The sequence below is a fragment of the Tetrao urogallus genome, assembly GCF_951394365.1.
Source record: "Tetrao urogallus genome assembly, chromosome: 3".
Lineage (NCBI taxonomy): Eukaryota > Metazoa > Chordata > Aves > Galliformes > Phasianidae > Tetrao > Tetrao urogallus.
The window spans coordinates 37299598-37323454 of NC_136815.1; the positions used below are offsets into that span (position 1 = coordinate 37299598).

The 23857-nt window shown below is 39.4% G+C and overlaps 1 protein-coding gene across 3 annotated transcripts in view; it reads right to left on the bottom strand.

Moving 5' to 3' along the window:
• Window positions 1-3272: 3272 nt before the first annotated feature.
• Window positions 3273-23857, bottom strand: part of LYN (LYN proto-oncogene, Src family tyrosine kinase) — a gene marked incomplete at both ends in the record, with an annotated part of 38643 nt that continues 18058 nt past the window's right edge. For all 3 annotated transcript variants that reach the window (XM_079533932.1, XM_079533934.1, XM_079533933.1), the window contains 7 exons: window positions 3273-3475; window positions 7261-7392; window positions 8333-8486; window positions 15453-15529; window positions 16446-16628; window positions 22436-22588; window positions 23670-23819. In XM_079533932.1, coding sequence (XP_079390058.1) covers window positions 3273-3475; window positions 7261-7392; window positions 8333-8486; window positions 15453-15529; window positions 16446-16628; window positions 22436-22588; window positions 23670-23819 — 1052 coding nt within the window. The remainder of the gene's footprint in view (window positions 3476-7260; window positions 7393-8332; window positions 8487-15452; window positions 15530-16445; window positions 16629-22435; window positions 22589-23669; window positions 23820-23857) is intronic.

Genomic DNA, 23857 nt, shown 5'->3' on the forward strand with positions numbered 1-23857 from the left:
TTCTTCAAAAGTACTGTAACTTTGACCTGAGAACTACCTTCCTGGGATTAAACTGCCCAAATAAGACCTCATAAAAGAAACAAAATGAGGTCTTATCTATCTCCTCTCTATTTTTTCAGCTAACTTGCTTTAATATCATTTAAATTTCTACTAAGTGTATATATTAAACTTTGAAAAAAGTATTATGAATAAAACTTTCAATTATTATATTAAGCTTTGTTCATTTTATAAAGGTTATATTCAGTAAAGCCAACTGTCATAAACTGAGGTTGAACTGCCATAGTGATTGACATAAGATGGTCTTGAGTTTAAAGAAACATAACTCTGGTTTTAACTTATCTGTATCTACCAACTCAATGTAACAGCAAGACTGGAGCATGGTAAATCTGAAAATAGTTTTCTTGCAGCCATTTCAGTCTGTGAGAGTGAAGTTTTTTTTAACTACTGGGAAAGTACTGTGCCTGTAGGAGTTGAAGAACTGCTATAAAACAAAGAGCTTTTATATAAGTTGGAATGATCAGTTTGTGCTGTTTCTCGTGATGGAAGGGAACTCAGTTTGGAGTGAGAACCTTTGCTTCATGCTGAAGTCACTAGGTGGTGCAGCTTTCCTGCATGACACTGCAACAGCCCTTCACTGATGTGACACTCCTACAGGTTCTTTGGGGCAGGCTGTTCAAATACAGTGATGAACAATTTTTCTGCTGAGTCTTCAGTCTGTCTGAAGAGGTGGGACTTGAACCAGTGCCGGTATTGTGTGTTGACCAGTGGTGAGTATAGTGGTGAAGAATAGAGTGGTGAAGAGGGATTTGGCCTCTTCTCCCAGGCAACGAGCAGGACCCGGGAAAATGGCCGCAAGTTGTACCAGAGGAGGTTTAGATTAGACATAAGGAAGAACTATTTCTCTTGGAGAGTGGTCAGACACTGGAATGGCTGCCCAGGGAGGTGGTGGAGTCACTGTCCCTGGCAGTGTTCAAGAGGTGTCTGGATGAGGAGCTGCGAGAGATGGGTTAGTGCTTGTGGTGGCAATGGTGATGAGGAGACGGTTGGACTAGAGGATCTTATAGGTCATTTCAAACCTTGTGATTCTATGATTCTATGATAGGTTATCTGGCACCAGTAGTTCTAAAAGCCTACACTCCCTACCTGGTAGAATTTCTAAAATATTCTTTGACACAAGCTATTCCAGCTACTGAAAAATATTTTGGTGCTGTGCCACAATACACTGAGTGCTGATCCCTTGAATGAGAAGATTAAGTACAAATTGCTCTAGGACAACAGTGGTCAAACACTAAGCTAAAGCTATAGCATTTCAAATGACCTCCTGCTGTGCACTTGTCAGGACACACTTGTCCTGGTCTGAGATTTTATGTGAGCAGGCTTGCATAATACTAGCAATAATCTCTTATTCCCTGAGCAAGCGCTGTTTCCATGCATGCTCTGACTTTCCGGAATACTTTTGTTGACCTTAGGAAATGGTTTGAAAAAACAAGGTTGTGGTGTCTATCTTTTTTTCCCTTCCCTTAAATTAAAGCAAAACCTGTAGTGAAGTTCTTACTGATTTTTGTCTGTAATCCTTTCCACAGTGTTAAAGGATGTTACGTTAAAGGCTATGGAGGTGCTGTTTTAAAGGACAGCTGAAGACTAAATCTGTTCCTCCCCTCCAAAAAGAAACAGATGTGGAAATGGCTGGCTGCTTTGGTGGATTCAGGCTGAACTGATATAAAGCAAGCAGCATCCATTAATATTTACCATTGTAAAAGAAACTCGTTAATGGTAATGAACAGATGTTCCATGTGAAGCTACTGCTACAGATAGAATATCAGACTTCTTTTTTTGTCCCAAATTACTACTGTACAACTTGTTTCAGACTAAGTGTTTATTTAAAATTAAAAATCACCATATAATAGAAACAATATTTACATATTTAACTGATAGTCTGCTTAAACAGCACAGTTTGACTGAAGGAAACCAATGGAGAAAAAGCAATGATTGCTGATGCTGCTGAACTTTAGCTGCAGGCACACCAAAGCTTAATGAAGAGTCTGAAGCTTTTGCAAAGTACCATTTCCATGAACAACTGGGTAAGGTGAGAGGTGGCAAAGATGTCCTGGGTTTCAGTGGTGAGAGCCAGTGTCACCAAAACAAAAAACCTACATCTATACTGTAGGTGCATTGCAATTGCACTAGCTCGTCTGTTTGGTCATTTTGATAAAAACAATTTGATATATAGAGCATAGCAAACTGCATTTCCTTTTAGAGCTACAGATTTATATACGAGGAAAGTTAAATTGCAGAGATGCTATAACTTACTTAAAATTTGATTGCATCTCTCCACAAATTGGTTTGGGCTGTGCTTGAGCTAGTTTTAGTTTTAAAACAGCTTTAGGGTTAGTTGATTGAAGCAGCAAAAATTAAGAAATATTCTTGAATAATCACATGATTAAAAATTAATCTTACAATATTTCCATGGGTAGCAGTGATTGCAATGAATGTATGAACTTCCTTCACCATCCTGTGCTTTCCCATTGACTTCAGATGATAACTTAGGCCTTGTGGGAAACTGGAGGTTGAACGCAGAGCTGGGCACGCTGCTGAGTCTGCCTTCATGGATGCTCTTCTGCATCAGATGGCTGTTGCATTGCTTTGAAGAGGATTTTAAATTTCATGAGTAACAGCAGTAAAACAATTGTTTTCAATGTAAAGAACTACATCCATAGCCCTTCCTTAAAATAAATCATTACACCATTTAGAAAGTCTGACAAGAGATGATGGTATTCCAACTACTAATGTGAAATAACAAGGATACAGAAATAATTTTAACAGTATGCTGCATTTGTCATGACTTTGTCATGAGGAACAACTTAAACATGTAAGAGGTAAGGGGGTTGTTCCTTTTTCTTTTGAAAGCTGCTGTTTGTGTATGCCTTTTATAAAGGGATCCTTGTAATGCATTTCATGACTTTGAGCCTAAGAAGGCTTTGAAAAATGGCACAGGTGAATAAGCTTTCCTTCTGTCTCCCTTCCCTATCCAAAAGGTCTGCTCAATTTGGGATGCTTCTGCAGCTGCAAAATACCAAGCATTTAAAGATAACTTCTTTGACCACAAAAAAAAGAAAAAGATTATTTTGCTCAGAATTACTCTTTCCTTCAGCACTCCAGCTTCCACACTCGGTTAAGATGTCCAAACTCAAAGTAAATTGGTTACAGCAGTCTCTCCAAGTAATAGTCTGTGCCAATGATCCATGTCAATAGGAAAAAAGCGGTCTTTTTTTCTATGGCTGCTGTTGATATTGCCCTTCTGTTGCTGTGTAGAAATCATCAAGTACACTCTGTAGGTAATCAAATGTTGGCCTTTCTTCTGCTTTGTCTTTCCAGCAGTTTTTCATGATATCATAAAGCTCAGCCGGACAGGTTTCCATTCGTGGCATTCTGTACCCACGCTGAAGAGCGACCATCACATCTGAATTGCTCATACCTTTAAAAAAAACAAGTTTTGATGAGCTGATCCATGCTGCCACTGTTTCCTCTGCTTGGGTGAGAGCCACAGCCAAGATGCCCACCCTGGCCACCTGTGTAATTCTTTCCTTAGCGTCCCTACGTGCAGAGGTTCTAACCTCCTTGCTCCATGCCAACAGCGAGCAGCATAACTGTCTCACCACATGACCAGTCCCTCATGTTAATGCAACCTTGCTGTATTAAGAAGCTTTCAGATTTTTTTTTTTCCTACGTTGTCTTTTGCGTAACTTGCTGATTGCAAGATAATGGACATCCCTGATACTGTTACATGCAACAGGCAATTTCCTCTCTCCTCTTCCTTGCACTATTTGTGCTGAGTTTTGTTTTGTTTCTCAATTATTGTTCTCTATTCCTTTTCTCAGAAAAAGAACTACCAGCAGTACAGCTTCTGCCTCTCAAGGACCAGTCCTGTGAGCGTGGCCTGCTATCAACTGTATACTCCTCTTGTTTCTTTCTTATTTTCCCCCTTTCAGCTTCTTGACAGCTTGGTTCAGAGTGATCTGATCACTTACGCTTAGAAGGCAATCCTTCACATGCCTGGGCCAGCAAGAGAACTGCTTCCTCCCTTTCAGCTGCCCCTTCCTCTGTACAGTCTGTGCAACCCAATGGAGTAATTATGCCAGGACCATCTTTTCCAAAACACAAGACTCTAAGCTTTCTACATTTCAGGGAATGCCATTTCTTCCCCTGATGACACCTGTGGGAAGCACCTGTGTTTCAGCCTGGATATTTGCCTCTATCAGTGAGAACTTTATACTGAGAAGGGTATTCCAGCCCTGACAGCTGCTGGCTGCTCCTCAGCTGGAATACTGCATGCAGGCAGTTCTGCCCAAGACTCCAGCAGGGGCATGGGATGTTTTCACAGAATACAGTTAGTGCACTATATCAAATCAAAAAAAAAAAAAATCAAAGCCAAAATAAATACAGAAAGCAAGATGTTTAGAATGTACTCACTGAAATAGTTGGTCATATTTTGCAAAGCCTTAACTAGCTACAACACATGGGGACTGCTGCTCCTCAGCTTTTGTGTTGAACAGGACCAGTGCTGGGAGTTAAAGCATCTTTTTGGCTTGTGCTTAGGTCTACTGTCTTTAAGGAATAATTGCTACATGCTGAATGCCAAGGACAAGTAATGCTTTAGTTAAATAACTAACTGTTTTAAGTAAGTAAGTTAACAAATATTTTTTCTTCAAGTTCAAAAGACAAAACTGAAAAACCTTTTGTCACTATTTCATACTAAATACATGCTCATGTATGTTCATTATGTGTTTTCTTAAAAATAAAACAGCTTACCTATCTACCCTAAACTCCTTGCCACTCATTCAACTTTTCTGTTCTTTTTTCCAGCAAGAATTACCAAAATTACACCCTGGTCAGTAAGTGACACATATCTGTTGCATTTCTGTTATGCTTACATGCTTATATGTTAGCAGTGAACCAACTCTAGATTTTGTATGGGTCTGTTTTAATTTACACTGTGGTACCTGCTAAGCTTCATAGATAAAGACATGATTTCAGATGATAGAGCCCAGGAAATGATGCGAACATAGCAGTATGGAGGAAGAATCCCAATGCATAGAAAATAGTGCATCTTGTGAAGAACAGCTGACATAATTGGGATGCAAATGTGTCTGTTTCCAATATTTGACATTCTGTATAATCACCTGGAAATTAATTTTTAACAGCCAATTCAACTTCCTTGCCTACAGATCTATGCCATATTTCAGAGATAGTTCCTGAACCTATCGTCCCACTGCCTGCTTTGAGTTTCTCTGGAAGAAAAACAGCTGTTGGAATTTAGGAACAAAGATCACAAGAGCTCCATCTTTTTTGTCAGGAAATGCTTCCTACACAGTTGTCTGACTTGATTTTCTTTGCTAGTGTAAATCACACCCTTTCAAATGCAGCTTTATGCTGAAAGCTTGCTAGCTGCTGGTGGTTCTTCAAAATATTATTTTCAATTACTAAGTGTTCCCATTAGAATTGAAAAATCCATTTACTGTTTCTGTCCCAGTGGCTGCTAGTTACATCCTATAACTTACTCTTGCCATCCTGGGGTAATTTGCCCAAACTGGTCACATTTCTTCATGTGAAAAAAATTGGTCATCCACTTATTTTGCTGTCCTAATGCTGCTTCAATGTTAACTTTCTGTCTGTTAGGTGACTTGGTTTGCTCTTTTGTTTAAAATAGACATGTATCCCTCTTGCAGCTTAATGCAAACACGGCCTGAGAATTATTAAGATCATACACTATGCAGGCTAGAGGCTTCTCCACCTAACAGCTGTCTGACAAATGAATCCACAGCATATAGCTTATTTAGCATGCTCATAAAAATATTTCCATACATTAAAAAAAAAAAAAAAAAAAAAAAACTGCCCAGGCTTCCCCTAAAAAAAGAATTTTCCCACAGCAGTACAGTGTTGTACCAATTGATTTTGTTCTTAAACTAGAAATATGATAGATTTTACAGAGCTGAAGAGACAGCAGGCTTAGCTGCAGGATTAAGTACTGGTTTGGGTGTTGGATTGTTGTAGTGTTGGTTTCCAGGTGCACTTGTAGCTTTGCTCAGGGAAGGACAATTTTCAAGGCATTCAGAAATAACCTTAGGAAGCCATCTCAGCATAGGCCAGTGTCTGGGTACATGGGAATGTGCTAATGGGAAATAAAGTATTCCAGCTGTGGGAAGAAACAAACCTTAAACACACCTTACCCTGGTGCACACAGCTTCCATCTGATCTTTCCTTGGGGACATGAGCATTTTTCTAGAGTAGGTGTGGGAGGACCTGCTAGTTAGGTACGTATTTTATATCCCTTGCCTAAAAAGTTACCCTGAGCATATGTTTGTTTAGCAGAAAGAAATAGGAAACAAAGCACCAAACCATTTCACAGCTACATAATGTAGCCATTATCAATGTCCTCACCAGGGCCTTGTATCTGAACCACAGGAAAACACTGTAACTATTCCTAGTGGTCCATCAAGACATTGCTTTAGGCTCACTTTTCTTACTTGTTTAGATTAGCTAATACAAACAAAATATTCCAGCCTATTTGCTTGTGAAAACACACTTCCTTAGTACTTTTCAATATTACATCAAAAAAAGACAGTGACTTATGTAGCAGCTCAGTAGTAACTACTGAACATATAAAAATGATTCCTCATTCATGGTGCTATTAGTCCATTCACTAAAATTTACCCAAGAGATGCACATGGCCTACACATACGGTGATTAAAAGTTTTCAAAACATGAATTTTACCTGCTTGATGTTTTCCACATCACTGCTGTTGCTGCTGTCCAATGCCAGCTCTTTCACAGAATCATAGAATTGCTCAGGTTGGAAAAGATCATCCATTCCAACCACAACCTAACCATCCTACTCTAACTCCCTCCACTACCCTCCACTAAATCATGTCCCTGAGCACCACATCCAAATGGTTTTTAAACACATCCAGGGATGGTGACTCAACCACCTCCCTGGGGAGCCTATTCCAGTGCTTAACAACCCTTTCTGTAAAGTTTTTTCCTGATATCCAACCTAAACTTACCCTGGAGCAATTTGAGGCCATTTCCCCTAGGCCTATCACCTGTCACCAGTGAGAAGAGACCAACCCCGCTCTGTGCTGTAAGCACCACTCTGATTTTGTAAGAGAGCAATAAGCCTCAGCCTCCTTTCCCTGGGTATTTTATTCACCTTTTAACACTGAAGTGTAAACACAGAGAAACAGTATCAATATACATCCATACCTGGATACGGAATCTTTCCATAAGTAACTATTTCATACAGGAGAATCCCAAATGACCATACATCAGACTTAATAGTGAAAGATCCATAGTTAATCGCTTCTGGTGCTGTCCACTTAATAGGGAACTTTGCACCTAAAAAACAAAGGGGTTTCAATCAGTCAAAGGCAATTTTTTTTTCGACATGGAGGAATTCAATGACACCTTTGCTTTATCCACACTTCTACATCATGTGCCATTTTGTCAGACTGTCCTGTTGCCGTCTGTTACACAACAGATGTAATGGAACACTGGCAGGAAGGTCCAGCCTCTACTGCCATGCCACCAACATCCACCTCTGACGTGACAGGCCAACATAATGAAACAAGAGGTATTATTTTCGGATCAACCCTCGTACGTGGCACCTTTTGCCTCTTCAGCATCGTGAATTACAGTGGCAGTAAGCATTCTCCTTTCTGCCCAGTTGTCAGGGAAAGAAAATCATCTTACCATTCCCATCAGTTGGAACTTCACAAAGCTTTAACTAACTTTTACCATTTTAAAGAAAGCCAATCTAGCTTCAGCATGCATTTTAACATATTTCAATGTGTATCTTAACATATTTCACATTCAGTTATTTCTAAACAGCCACAGCTTAAAAAGACAACCAGTTTTGCAAAAGGTCCTCACAACAACTGCAACTGCTTCCTTTCTGTAGAGAAAAGGTGGTGCACATGGCACTTACAATGTGAAGAAAAAGTAATTCATAGTTTTTCAGCATTTAATTCAGTGGGATGGAAGCTGTGGACGTATAATCAATTTGTTCAATTTAGAAAAAAGAAACGTGTGCATTTCCTAACTTCCTTTAAAAGGAGGAAATTATATATATATATATATTTTGTAAATTAAGTTTTCCACAAGCCTGGGAAGCACAGAAACATTATTTGTTTCCTTATTCTTTTTAAAAGTTTAAAATGCTGCTTCTAGGAAGTTGTTATGGCATTTTCTGTCCTTGGTGACCTTATTATTATCTTTAGATACAGTCCCATTGCCTCCCAGAGGCTGAAGTTTTAAGGGCAAACATAAAAGTACGTACCTTCTCTTGCGGTATATTCGTTGTCTTCAATGACTCTAGCTAGTCCAAAATCAGCAATTTTGCACATCAGTAAGTCTGAAACCAGAACATTAGCTGCTCTCAAGTCTCGATGGATGTAATTTTTTCTTTCTATGTATGCCATCCCTTCTGCAATCTGTACCAAAAGGAACAAATATTTTGGTATTACAACACTATACAATACCATCAACAGCCTGGCACCTCTGTTCTTTCAATTACTCACCAAAGTCACATTCATTTATTCACTACCAGTAGAGAGACAGATGTTCTTCTAAGGTTTGATTAAGCAACAATGCAAATAGTTAAAAAACAAAAACAAGCAAACAAAAATCCTCACCAACTTTCTAATCACCTGCTATCAGCCTGGGCAATTACGAAACAGTAACTAAGACAAGTCAAATAGCTTACGTTTATCCTCTCCTGCAGCATTGCCTACTTGCTCATACATGAGGAGCGTTTGGCATCAGCAAGCATTCAGATACTATCATATGTACATTTCATTTGTGTTTCATCAACCCAAGTTATTTTCCAAATCAAATTAAAGGTGATTAATGACCTCAGAATATACATTGGGATGATTATTTCAGTGCTTGTCCAGACTGCTCTTTTTAAATCCACTGAAGAAAAACGCACTGCTTTTCAGAAAGAAAAGAAACTGAAACAAATAGTTTCTCAGCTCAGAGCAGTAGGTCTTACACGTGGTTAGTATGCTGTCCAAACGCTAAATAGGAAAAAAAAATAGCATTTGGGAGCTGTCAGTATTTCTCTTCCTTGTGAGATTGCTGGTAGGTTGTTCCCAAGCAAGGCCTGCAACCTAACCTTTGCTACAGATCCTATCCCAGAATGACTGGAGGCAACAGGTCTTTGCCATCCTTATGGCTTGGGGAACACAGAATCACAGAATCGTAGGGGTTGGAAGGGACCTCCAGAGATCAGAGAGTCCAACCCCCCCGCCAAAGCAGGTTCCCTACCTGGTAAGCACAAACACAAAAGCTCTCAAGTTTCATAGAATCATAGAATGGTTTCGGTTGGAAGAGACCTTTAAGATCATCTAGTTCCAACCCCCTGCTATAGGCTGGGACACCTCCCTCTAGGCCAGGTTTCTCAAAACCTCATCCAGCCTGGCCTTCAATGCTTCCAGGGAGGGGGCATCCACAACTTCACTGGGCAACTTGTTCCAGTGTCTCACCACTCTCACGGTAAAGAATTTCTTCCTAATATCTAGTCTAAATCTACCCTCTTCCAGTTTAAAGCCACTTCCCCTCATCCTGTTGCTATCTGCCCTAATAAAAAGTTCCTCCCCAGCTTTCCTGTAGGCCCCTTTCAAGTACTTCATTTGTTAATGAAGCAGAAGCAAAGCAAGAGTCCTTTTCCAGTCCTGGTCCCTCAGACATGAGCTCCTTCCTCTCCATCTCAGCAGAATTCAGGTACATTGATGCCTCTCATTGCCAGAGCAGCATGTTTCAGCTGTGCAGAAAAGCAGGTGCAAGTTCCTGACTAAATTTTAAGCAAACATGAGCACCACTTCTGCTTATGCATTTTTCAAAAGCCCCCAAGGGGTACAACATACGCACACACTACTGCCACTTACAGCACTGAAACCGCACTGCCTTCATTCCTCTTTTTCGGTTGAAGCAGTGGAAAGTACAGCCACTTTCCTTCCCACCTTCCACTGCAATGGTTTTCTTACAAGCCAACAGACAGCCACTTCTGCAGGGCAGTCTTTAATTTCACTTACAGAACACAAAGGGGTGCTCACACTAAACCAGGAAGAAACTGATGATGAAGAGAGTGAAGAACATCTGCATTTCATATTTTCTAGATATAAGTCAAAGGTATTTTATAATGAAGGAAGAAGCTACTTATAAATAACTGCTGCAGAGTGTCTTGCTAGAGACTCAAAGACATCTCACGAAATGAAAGAGTGGTATTTGGTTCTCTCCTCCAAATATAATTACTTGGGTCTGGGTAGGAAGGAAATGTGAAAGTGAAGGTTTTGCATCAAGATCTATGCTGAAATTGGACTGGCCAGCTTGGCATGTAGAACTGTAATGCAGACAGGTGCACCAATGTCAGTGTGAAAATACAGCAACTATCATGAAGGAATTGACTTTCCTCATACTCCCATGCACAGATGCAACATTTAGACTGGCTGCTGACTGTGGAGTAAAGAACCATCTCAGGAAAGAGAAGGTGGTGGTGGTGGCATTTAGTTTCTACACCCAGCCAAGCAAAGCCATGGGAAAGCCTGTTTTATTTCTCTTCTTTGTGCCAGAACAATTGAAGACATCATCTGATTAGTCACAGACTAAGAATGTGATAGCAAACAATTCATTACATTTTCAGCAAATAAAAATTGTACTTCTGTGAAATTCCAGGACAGTGGTTTTTGGTGCATCCAATCGGAGGATTGCAGTGAAGCCATGCATGTACAAACACTGGAGCAGGCAAAACAAACTAACTAACTAACTAACTAACAAACAAATAGGAAAAGTATTCCTTTTCCTAAACAGGCAGAGAGTTTTGAATGACAGAAGGAGGGGAAGCACAGCATTCAACAGCTGAATACAAGCATCCAGGACATGTTTAGCCTTTCCGAGGTACAAATGAACAGTAAAACAAACAACAAAATAAAACAAAGCAAACTACTAAGCAAAATACTAAGAAACGCTAGGATAAAAACTCTGTGACATTTCCCGCTCTATTTCATCCATGGTTCTAAAACAGAACTCATCTAGATTACTCTGAGATGCCTTGGGTACACTTTTAAAAGGCTTCACTTTGTATTGACAGATGTGGCTTTTTATTATTCTCAGGACCTGTACATGTGACAGCCCAGGTGGAAGCACACCCAGCAGAAGCCAGGGAGCTGTGAATAAACGCTGCTTCAAAATACCTTCCATGCTGCTGCTGCCTGCCAGCAGAAATGAAGCATGCTTGAATTGAGAGATTGGGGTATTAAGGAATCCAGAACTTCTTCAGTTTAGTAGCAAAAAAAAAAAAAAAAAAAAAAGGGCTTTCATCTTTTTGTAAACAAGAGCAGAACATAACTTAGTTCACAAGGTTCATTGAATTTGCATCATATTGTCTTAGCTGACCTCATAAAACAGAGGCGAGTGTCATTTCAATAACTGAAACAAAGAACTACAAGTTTCGTGGGCAAGTTAGCTTTGAGACAAGACAGAAAATAGCTAGTGAAATGCAGTGTGGCAGTACCTCTGGTGATGCAATCGCCTGGCTACTGCCCGTAAATGAGAGGAATGAGAGCAGTCTGCATGCTCTGGCTGCTGCATTAGCAAGATTTGGCAGCGTAGATTGTGGACAAAGTGATGAAATCCACATATGCTCAAGCTCAGGACTGGGAAGCAGCAGCTAAGAGCAGCCCCATGTTTCCTCAGCACTCTTGCTGAGCTGAGAGGCAGAAGCAGCAGGAAGTGGAAGTGCCTGTGAGTTGTATCAGGCTGGCTGGCAGAGGAAGTTGCAAGGGCAGCCCATGAGGCCGCTGTGCTGCTCAGCTGCCCATAAGGGAGGGAGGCTCACATGTTGTGTCCTGGCTTTGGTTCTGGCATATACTGCAAATTTACAGTTCTGCTGAATTCTGCAGGTGATACCATAGCCCTGCTCTGCATTAATGCAGGCAATGTGTGCCAAAGGTTTGCTGAAGGTTTGCCAAGCTCAGCTTCTTTTAAAACATTACAGAGACTGCTGCATTCATCTCTAGGGGCCAAATGTATTTTTGCTAGGGCAGGGCCAACACTAGATTTCCCCAGTCTCTATCCACACATGTTATTTAAAACACAAAAGAGAAACTTCAGCTCTTTTAAGGGACAGATTTAGAAACCAAGCTGGACCACCTTCCTAGCGACGACTTTGTTGCAATGTTTTCCATAGACCCGATTTCATAAATAGTGTCTGCTTGCACAGCAAAGAATAGAAATTAAAAAAAATATATCCAAGTCCAAAGCCATGATGAAAGATAAGAACCAGATTTAAGTCTACCTCAGTACTCATCTGGTACTATTAAAAATGACATCAATGTCTGTGTATGGTCAGCAAACAAAACAGCAAAATCAGGGTAGTGGTGTAGCAATATATTCATGGACTTGCTTGAAAAAGATGCTTACTATTCCCTGTGGGAGAAATCTTTTTTTTTTTTTTTTTTTTTGGTTTTGTTTTGTTTTTCAAAATCAGAATATTTTATCCCTTGCAAACACAGATTTCTTTCAAGATTTCTCCAGGCACAGGCTCTATGAATTCAGGGAGCAGAGCACTGACCAGCTGCTTGGCAATGGAACACCAACCCACTGCAGTCTTCAGCACAGTGACAAATCAGCTCCAGAACTGGGTTCACGTCTAAGGGCACTACATTGTTTGGCTGTCTGTTAGTCACACAGCCACATCCTCCTCTTATCCTCAATCCTTCCTTATCCAACAAGGCCACTGTAAGGTGACAAATGCCATCCCTCTAGATAGAAAGGCAACATATTAAGTGGAAGCATATCCTGTCCCTTTTTGTTCTGCTGACTCACAAGTCCATTGCTAATGTATTGCTCTGCAACGAGTAACATTCTTTCAGAATTTTTTCTTGCAACAAGATTCTCACGCGCACATATGAGGACACAAGCAAGCCAGCTGTGTAGCGTGGCTGTGAGCAAGTCAGTCTTGTGCAATATCACAGACTCATCAGATGAGAAAAGACAATCCTCTGCTACCACTTGTTATGTTTTCAGTCCCCCCAAGAAGCTTAGATAGGCTGGTAAACTGCTTTACTGGAAAAGCACGATCAGAGAGGCACGCGCGGCTCATGTGTGTGCCACCAAAGAAAAACACATTCCTCATCTCATTTTAGATCACTGTGGTTTCCTTCCATGCCTCTTCTGAAGCACAGCTCACTGAATTTCTTTCCCCTTAGGCTGTTCAGAGTTTAACATCATTACTGTAAGAATAAACTAACGACCCTTTTAGACAAGCCAAAGTACTACCTAAACTAACCAAACACAGATTATGCTCTCATTTATGTAATACAGCCTACAGTCTTGTAGTATGCGATCTATAAGTAGTCTGCAGTAAAATCACCATTATCTAAGCAATAGGCCCACATAGTTTGAAATTACGTTAGTTTGACTTTTGTTCTACAGAACAGGCAATTGAACAGCCAGAATTAGACAGGATTCATGCAACATCTTTGTCATTCAAAGTGAAATCCCTGGCCTGAGAACCAAATGCAGCCTGCAAATCTATCCCATGCAGTCCTGTTTTCAGTTGACGATGTTCAAAGCCTCTAACAAACGTGCTCAAAAAACCCACAAATTCTTTCCATAGAAAAAATCCCTGTTGCAGTTGGATTTTGTTCTCTGTTCCATTTATTTGGGCTGCAGTTGGAAATCTTCAGAAAGTGTTTCCTGAATATCCTTTTAACATAACTCTGCAACCAAATGCACGCCTTGATCTCAGATGTCTCTCTGAACAGTCTACATCTTATGTGAAGAAAGCGACTTCACATACCTCCTGTGCTGCCTAAGGTCCTGCCCTCTGAGGCCAAGTGCAGGAAGAGGCTTTCAAAGAGGTTACTGGCAGATCAGGACGATCAGTCACCTCCATTTCAAATGAGCGACCATTCAAAGCTTTGTAAATTATGATCACTGACCCCTGTCGCAGTGAAAATTATTTACCCAGGTTTTTATGCAGTTGCCTTTTCTCATTCTCCAATTCATTACGCTTTTTTATGTTTGAAATTTCTGAAAATGCTAAACTCTTTTAAACAACACAACAACTTGAGCTCTAATAAAAAGGCCTACTGCACAACCACGCGTGCTGGCTGACCTTCAGCCTTCCTCCATGTCAGTCACTGACCACAGATATTCTTCTCCCCCTTCAATTTTGCCCACTATTTTCAAAGTTACCAAATATTAATTCCTTATTTATTTTTTTCTTTTCCAATCTTCCAATCTCCAAACTACGGCTTGGAATCAAACGTTTTTTTTTCACATCTACAAAGCTTTTATCTCCACTAAATTCTCAAGGATGAATTACCTAAATAGTTCAGAATACTTAACCAGCAGCTACGCTGAACCAATAATTATAGTAAAAACAGTTAAAACAGTTCCTGTATTGAATCTGTTACAAAAAATCTGTTTTTGAGATATTGAACACCTACATAAAAATGTCTCAATATACAATGTATTTAACAGTTGTGTAACGATCTCATATCAAATGTTTTTGTATAAATCACTAATATTTTATTAAATCTCTTCAGGGCTTTCTCATCTTTCCCCATGACTTGTAGCAAGTTAGTAAAACAGACTACAACCCTCTGCAAACTATAATGCATTAAGAACATATTGGAGACAGGAAAACCTACCAGAAATGCCTTCGTTACATATTAGTAACATGAGCTACAACTTTATGTAAATTGTAATTATGCAAACCCACAATTCTCACCTTATTTTCTATATGCCCCCTGGACATCTGAAGTTTGTAACTGTCAGAGGCAGAACACCAGACTATAGGCAACTGACACAGACTTTGACATACAAGAGACTCTGGGCTATGATAAATAGTTATGGGATAACTCGTGCATTTTTAAACAATCACTGGTTCATAAGTCAGCCACTGGCACGTGAAACACCATTTGATTAGATTTTACTAATTTCACAGTAATTTACATTAGATTTTGAAACCAGCAATACTCTGCAGAAGTTAACAGAGAGATCTGACTAATTGACCTAATTTATGAAGACTATTCTCCTATTAACAAATCTCATAAGTGCTGACTCCATAGAACTTGCACTTAAACTTCCGTCTCATAGCTGCTCTAAGTGAAAACAATCTTTCCACAAAGGGAAGTGACTGTGTACCACTGCCATCTAAGCAGCTCACCAGCACTATCGAAGAGGGATGCCTACCTTCACATGGTCACTTTGAAACACTTTTTTCCTCTATCCCCTTTTTCAAGTAACCCAGTCTATTCAGACCAAAATATGTTTGAAAACTACATTCTCACTTCATGAAAAAGAAAAATATGGTGAAGTTTTCCATCGTGAATTTCAGTCTTGGAGACAAATAGCCCCCCTCAATTTTTAGCATATTTCTTAAATCTTACCTGAGCAGAGAAGTCAATTAGCTTTGGAAGCATCAATTTACTTCCTTCATCACTCTTCAGAAAATCCAGCAGGCTTCCTGTTACAACGGAGAATGATTAAGTCAGTGTAGCTTACTATCACAATAAAGTTCCCAATGGGTACCCAATTTCTCGGGTCACAGATTTTTTGTAGTGGATAGTTTTGACTTATTTTCAAGTTGATTGCAGTAAGATCATCTCTTTACATAATCTCATGACAGTAATGCTCACGCCAGAACGTCAGGTATCCAAGTTTTGCGGTTTTCTTGAGTGTTGAAAACTAATCATACCTTCATTCAGTGGTGAATTTGATAACGACCCTATTCTACGGAATATCAAGAAAGCTCTCTAGGAGAATCACACTTATCAATTCTTTCAAAGTCATAAAGAACAAGTTCCTGAATTCCGAATTCTAGCTGGTGTTTATGAAGTCATCATCACTACTGCTTGAAAACAGGCTGAAACAAATAAATTAAAAACCACTACTAAGACAATCTGTGAAGGAAATCGCACTTTCTTGTGTCATGATGCTCTGCTACAGGTTGTGCTTTTCTAGTAGTGCAGCAATCCTTGCACACATCACTCACTTTACTACCCAAACACTTATCAATTCAAGGGCTACACAAGGCAATCTCTAACATTTTCATTACTGACTGCCTCATTAGAACACCAGACCAAAAAATTAGATATTGGAACTCAGAGGAAGCAGATTAACTTGAGTGTTATATGCTCTGCATCTAAAACAATTCAAGAATGATACATTTAGGAAATCTGTAGAAATAGCTACCTTAAAAACGCAACAAGGAATTATAAATTTAAATATTTCTCCCTTTGAAGACAGATGCCTTATTTTGGAGCATACAAGAGAATAGAGCTAAAATCCCAAGTTTTCCTTTTCTGTTCCTTGCTTCTTAAAGGAAGTGCACTGACTTACGGGAAGCATTTAGTGAGACGCCGATCCTGTGTCATTCTCACCTTTTGCCATGAATTCTGTTATTATATAAATAGGTTCTTCTTTGGTCACTACAGCATAAAGCCTAACTAACTTATCATGCTGAAGCGTCTTCATGAGGTTGGCTTCCTCCAGAAAGGCTTGCACAGACATCGTTCCAGGCTTCAGAGTCTTCACAGCCACTTTCGTACTATTATGATAGTAACCTGAAAAGAGGAAACCTGTTCAGTCACCCTGTTTAGCACAGCACCCTTACCTGTAGGAACACACAATGCGGGTGAGGTTAGATTCCATTAGCAGCTACGAACCCGAGAGCTTGTGACCAGGTGTAGCACAAGTATTTACATTAAAATCGCATTTCGTTTTGCCATCTCATTTACTAAAAACTAATCAATTTCCTACACTATTTTGAATGACATCTTAAAAAAAAAAAACACCTAAAGAAAGATATCTTACTTTGTGCCACTTGCATTTATAAGTAGCCCATGAGAAAATATCAAAACAGTCAAGAGGTGTTTTAATGAATGTTCACATAAATTGTCTCAAACTCTAACAGAGGCAATGGAGTGCTTACAGGATCATGGAATGTCTTTAAATACCATGATTGGACCAGTTTTATGCCTGCTTGTCTCATGCCTTTAATCTTTTCTTAAACCCTCGGTACTCAAAACGGAACATTTCAGTAAAGTGCAATCAAAAGAGCATTCTCATGACCAACAAAGATATGCTGGCAGGACTGCAGCCCTGTAGAGTTCGCAGCAAGACTCAAAACATGGTAATTCCTTTCCAGCAAAGCACATGCCAAGTGCAGAAATGACTGCGACTGCTTCATTCTCTGTTCAACCTTCTGACGTAATGTTCTACTAATATGCGATGTAAGCAATTATAAATAAGAAAGTAGTGAATTATTTTCTGAGCCAAATATTTATTAAATGTTAAAATAGCATTTGAAAATCAACAGAATTGAAAAAATTTATCCTAAAATTTATCTTGTAAAGCCTTTTACTGTGGGAAAGAAAAGTAAAGAAGAAAAAAAAACCAGAGAGGGGTATAAATACAACTTCTTCCTAATGTTCCAGATTTACAGAACGCTTCAGTAATATCAAACCACAGCCTTTTGCCCCCTACTATACACATTTCAACATTGCAAAAATGCATTTCGGAAGAGGCAAAGCTTCCATGGCTTCCATGAATCTGGACTGTATTACCACAATGGATGTACCTCTACATTTGAGCCCACCAGTTCCTTACACTACATTTCTTTACACTCTTTGCTGCTTAAGCAAAGCAAGGAATTAACTCCAAGATCCTAAGTCACTGCTCTAACCAATACATATTTTATCACCTTTGGAAAAGAGAGATCACTGCCTGACAAAAGCAACTGTATCTGTGACAAAACATTTACCTGCACAATTTTTAAATGTATTTTTTCCAAGCGTAGTAAGATTAAAGCATAATACAAGCATGCCTCCATATGATCTAATAATTAGAAATGACAACGACCGGTCAAATTCTGCCACTGAAGCTCAGATATATAATTTCCACCCACCAAAAAAGAAGTTAAATCTCTTTCTGCTTACAAAGTACAAAGCATCTTTATACAGCTCATAATGTTCTATTCCATATCCTGAGTGAGAGCATTAGTTCCACTCTACTTTTGTGGAATAATCTGCTAAACATACTAATTAATACCATTACTTCTGAAGTGATCTACGCTCTTGACATTAACTACATAAAAGCATAAAAGTATTTCACATTTACTAAAGAAGTCCACCAGATGATGTTGGTGCCTACAGAAGGTCTACATTACTAACGACAAAAACCTCACCCAACCCTGATGTTTTCTGCAGGAAAACAGTCTGTCCTGCTCCTATGGGGGTAACAGAAATCAAAGTAGGACAAGGGCATTAGAGACATTTGGTCCTGATCTGTCTCTCATTCATTTCTTTCATCAGGTATCGGGACACACACACACACAAATTCCAAAATGATAGGTAAGAAATTATGTTCTTACTAAGACATCCAACATGAAATTCAGATTCTTTGCCAAGTAATATTCAGATCCTGTGTGTGTGCTGTAAAAATACACTTGTGATGCTGATGAGATACACCCATCAGTTTTCCCAGTTCATTTTATATGCCTTTGTGTTAATAACACAATTTCTGCAGTATGGTTTACTCTGATTACTGATATCTCAAAATTTTTATTACTTATATTCTAACTTGGGGTTTAAAAAATGAAGGTTTTGTAACTGAGATGCAAGCAAAATGTGCCTCATTAATAAAATACACTATAATGGCTCCATTTGTGTTGTTAACTTTTCTCTTACCCCTACTTGAGAATTCTTTGCATGGATTATTAATGCCACAGAGCATTATGGTTCACATCATATCAGTGCACACTAGGAACAAAAATACATAAAGCATAGACTCTACTCTTACAGTACTACTCTAGTTTGTCACTGCACTAAGGGAGCTGCCCGAATGCATTAACCTCCACAGCTGAAAAGCTTTCCATACCATGACAGGACCAAGTCTCTCAGCAGTTTAGGCTTCTTTAAAACACTGTATGTGATGCAAGCAATAACACACAAGTCCTGGACAGCCAGGTTGTCTCCAGATTCTTGCATGGGCTTAATCAGACCAAGGTGTGATATGAATCTATAACAGACAGTAATAAAGCATTTCTGACCACATGTCCAGGACCAAAGATGAACAGATCGTCTTGTGAACAAGACACAGCATTCTCCTTCTTCTGCCTTCAGAGTGTATAAGGTTACACTGTGAACAACCTGAGCTACAGAAATATGACACTGTTAGAAGGCAGATAATGTCTCAGGCCATCACAGCTGCAAGAGGTACAGTTTATCCAGGATGCTGACTGAGGAACAGCAGCTTGTTCACATCCTATTGCAGTTTGGCTCATCACTCCTTTCTCACCTATAGGCACAGAATCACAGTATCGTTTAGGCTGAAAAGGACTTGAAGGACCACCCAGTTCCAACCCCCTGCCATGGGCAGGGACACCTCCCACTAGACAAAATTGCTCAAATCCCCATCCAACCTGGCCTTGAACACTTCCAGTTCCATTCACAACTTCTCTGGGCAATCTCTTCCATGGTCTCTTTGAGTAAAGAATTTCTTATCTCTAACCTCAGACTACCCTCTTTTACTTTAAAGCTTAACCTATCACTACAGGCCCTGGTAAAAAGCCTTTCTCCACCTTTCTTATAAGAACCTATTAAATATTTTGAGGCCAAAATAAGGTCCCCCTGAAGTCTTCTCCCAGGCTACACAACCTCAACTCTCACAGTCTGTCTTCATAGGACAGTCATTTTCCAGTCCTGCTCTAACAGTTCCACATCTCTCTTGTGCTGGGGACCCCAGAGTGATATGCAGGACTTGAGATGGGGTCTCACAAGAGCAGAGCAGAGGGGGAAAATCACATCCCTCACTCTGCTGGTCACGTTTCTTTTCACACAGCCCTGGACACGATTGGCTTTCTGGGCTACAAGTGCTCGTTGCTGGCTTGCATCCTACTTTTCATCTATTAATATCTCCAAGTCCTCTGCAGGTCTGCTCTCAGTCTCCCAGGCTGTACCGATACTGGTCATTACTCTGACTCAGCTGCAGGACCTTGCACTTGACCTTGCTGGACTTCATGAGATTTATATAGGCCCACCTCTCAAGCCTGCAAAGGCCACACTGAATGGTACCTGCCTTCTAGAATATCAACTGCACCACTCAGTTTGGCACAAATTTGCTGAGAGTGCACCCAATTCTGCTCTATTCTTCATAACAACATTGAACAGTGTAGGTTGGAAGGGACATTGGGCCCAACCCCCTCTGCAGCAGGGACCCCAGAGCAAGGGGCCAGGCCCACATCCAGGTGATCGCTGAATGTCCCTGAGGAGATTCCCCCACACAGACTGTGCCAGTGCTCTGTCACCTGCATAGCACTGAAGTGCTCCTGGTGTTCTGAGGCAACCTCCTCTGTTCCAGTTTGTGCCCACTGCCTCCCATCCTGGCACTGAGCACCACTGAAAAGAGCCTGGTTCTCTCTTTTTTGCACCCTCCCTTCTGGTATTTATGGACATTGATAAGATTGCTTCCAACACTCCTCCAGGCTGAATAGTCTCAGTTCTCTGAGCCTTTCCTCATGGAAGTCATATTCCAGTCCTTTCATCAACTTTGTGGCCCTTTGTTGGGATCTCACCAGTAGTTCCGTGTCTCTCTTGTACTGAGAAACCTAGAACTAGATACAGTTCCTCTGAACTGGATGCTCTTCCCCCTGAAAACAAAATTCTAGGTAACCTTGAGCAAGTTGAAATGTCTTTAGTAATTAAGATATGGAGTAGTATTTCTCATTCATACTGTGGCCTAAGAATCATTTTGCTTCAGATGAAGTATATAACTGGGAGATTTCTCCATACTTCTACGTAATGCCAAATGCCTCTATATTGGTCATCATCACATTTGCTTGTTGGCATCCTGCACAGATCACATAGTTTTTTTTCACCTCAAACTTTACCCATACTCCTGATTTGAAAGGGTCTGCACCAAGCTAATCAGCTGCTCTTGCTTCAGAAAGGAAACAGAGAAGAGGAAACGCAATGAATCATTTCACAGTACATTAATTTTTCTCACAGCGCAGCAATTCAGATACAAGGGTTAGACCAACTGAGATGTCAAAATAAGGACACAAACAAGAGGAAGCATCTTGAAACAGAAACACCCTTTCAAAGTTTTATGCCTTTGTGTGTGTATGCAGAAATAGTCACTTCCCATAATGATTTTCATTTTCAACAGGGTGATAATGTTCGGCCATGAAGTTTTCCACAGTACTTCAGTGTCAGTTCATTATTTCTTGCCCTGATTTATTAGGCAGAGAAAAATGGTTCAATGGCAAACACTTGTCTCAACTAGCACAAAAATTGTCATTCAAGCCAGAGGCTTTCTTAAGCCTTTTCTTGTGAAGGCAGACAAAAGACTGAATCTGGTTATTTAACATCATAGAGATGCGTTGCTGGCATTTTTACATGGTTTATATGGAAAGATTACACCTACAATTGAATTACACCTTTCTGATTGACTGTAAACACGTGTGGAATTTGCCACTCAAATAGAACCACTCCGTGCTTTACTTTTACCTAAGGAAGGTATCGTTCATCTTGATTAAGTAAGATAGTAATCACTAACCAGTGTGTAAGTAAAGAACAGCACACAGAACATGTAATACGAAACCAAAAGAATACTCAGATGCCTGAATAGGCAGCATTTCAAAAGAAGAGAATTGAATCATGATCAGACTGTGATTAGACAATGATTGTAATTCTTTGTTAAAGGAAGTCATTGAAGCTGAGAAAATGTTTTTAAGCAACCAAGGCTAATTATGATTACAACTAACACTATAAATTTGTTAACTGACTACTACAATCTTGTGATGCTTTCATTACTGGAGACCTGCATGATAGTCTCCATATCAATCTCTCACCTTCCACTCATGTAAGTCACCTACCTTCCTCAGCAACAAGCTCAGACAATAATCTTGGATTAAACAACCCATTTTTTTCATGCAGTATGATAGCCCCATACACTATATTTCACTCTTTTCTTTACCAATGGATGATAAAAACTACACATAATTCACTAAAAGATAATTACTTTATATTTCAGATTTTCCACCACAACCTGATTTGACTTAAAGTTTTGAGATGCCAATCAATTTTGAGAACTGGGAGTCAAATCTTAGTAAAACCTTCTATTTTCCCCATAAAGCACATCAACAACAACAAAGCCAGTTGTATTAGACCTTACATTACAGTGCTTGCTCCTAAGAATTAGTCTGTGTCAGATACCTTACCCTTCACAAATCCTCTTTCCTATTATTCTTCCTCATGGCAAGTATATTCTAAGTATATTAAATCAGGCCTTCATATCTACTGTTATTCAGATTAATTCTTAAACGCTACTACTTTCAGCTGATGTACTCTTTTCAAAGAAATAAGCTTACCCATCCAGACTTCTCCAAACTGACCAGCTCCGAGCTTCTTCACTAATTTAATTGATTCTCGTGGAATTTCCCATGCATCTTTATCCCACGGTTTTTGAGGCTTTGGACTAATACAAGCTTTTTCCAGTTTTCTGCATAAGCCATCTGATTGTTCTGTTTTCCAAAAGAAACACAAACTGTAAAATCCATTACACTTTAATGCCTTACATTCTTTTAGACAAATTTAAGCGTGCATTAACCAGTTCAAAGCCGATTCAAAGTAGTTCAGTTACTTGATAAAAGCATAATCTTTTCACACTTAAGAGAGAGGTGTCATATGCATCTGGTTGCCATCATTGGTTTTCTTTCGTTTGCTTGTTTTTTATTAATTACAATTTGTAACAAATAAATTTAAGGTTTGATTGATAACAGTACGTAGATGAAGATGCACATTTGTGTTGAGCTTGAAATCTGTATTCGGAATTTGTCATCAGGTATTCTTATCGTATGTTTCGGATGTGCACACACATAGGAATGCAAGCAGAAATAGGTCATAACTATTTTTTTCTCCAGCCACATATCAGCTATAACTTCAACACAAATGTAAAATAATTATCAGGCTTACAAGCCGTGCAGAAAAACTACCTTACCACACATATCTAACAACTTAGAGAAACATCATGGCCAAGAACTCAGCATGGCTTTGAAAAATTGATGTGATTTACATCTTTCTTCTTCTCTGTCTTCCCAAAGGCAAGACAAAAATATATATATGTTTTTGAGTTACTGAACAACAGGTTGTGCAAAATAAAAAGTCACTTTTGTAGCTGAAGTATAGGTGGAAACTTGATCCTATCCCTCTTCCTGTTTGTAATAAAAGTAGGTGCAATATACTCTCAAAGACAGAATTTATTTATTTAGGGTGTCAGTCTTGTCTATTGTCTCACATTATCATCACTGTGTCTATGCAGTCAGTGTTGTCTATTGTCTCACATCATCATCACTATGATGAGATGTTTTATAAAGCTGTTCTGTATTTTACAATTGCATGCAACTGAGCATGTATTAGGCCTTGTTGTAAAGCAGCCTTAGTAGGGTTCCAATAATTTTTACTTTATCTTTAATAACATGCATGTCTGAGTTACTTAGAAATAAGAGACAAAAAGTTTTGAAACAAAAAAGTAATTATTTATTTTCCTTCACAGGAAATAACGGCTGTGTTCTATTCCGTAATCCACTGACACATTTAACTTACTTTGATAATGCTTGATCATATCATTGATGCTGGGAAAAGTTATTCTTGGAGAGATGTAAAATCCTCCATTGTCTAGACTCCTAATTTTGTAGTGCTTAATGACATCACCATGTTGGGGATCATAGTCTCTTATGGACAGAGAATAGCTGCCTGAGAATAAAGAAAGAATGATTATTAACAGATAGCAA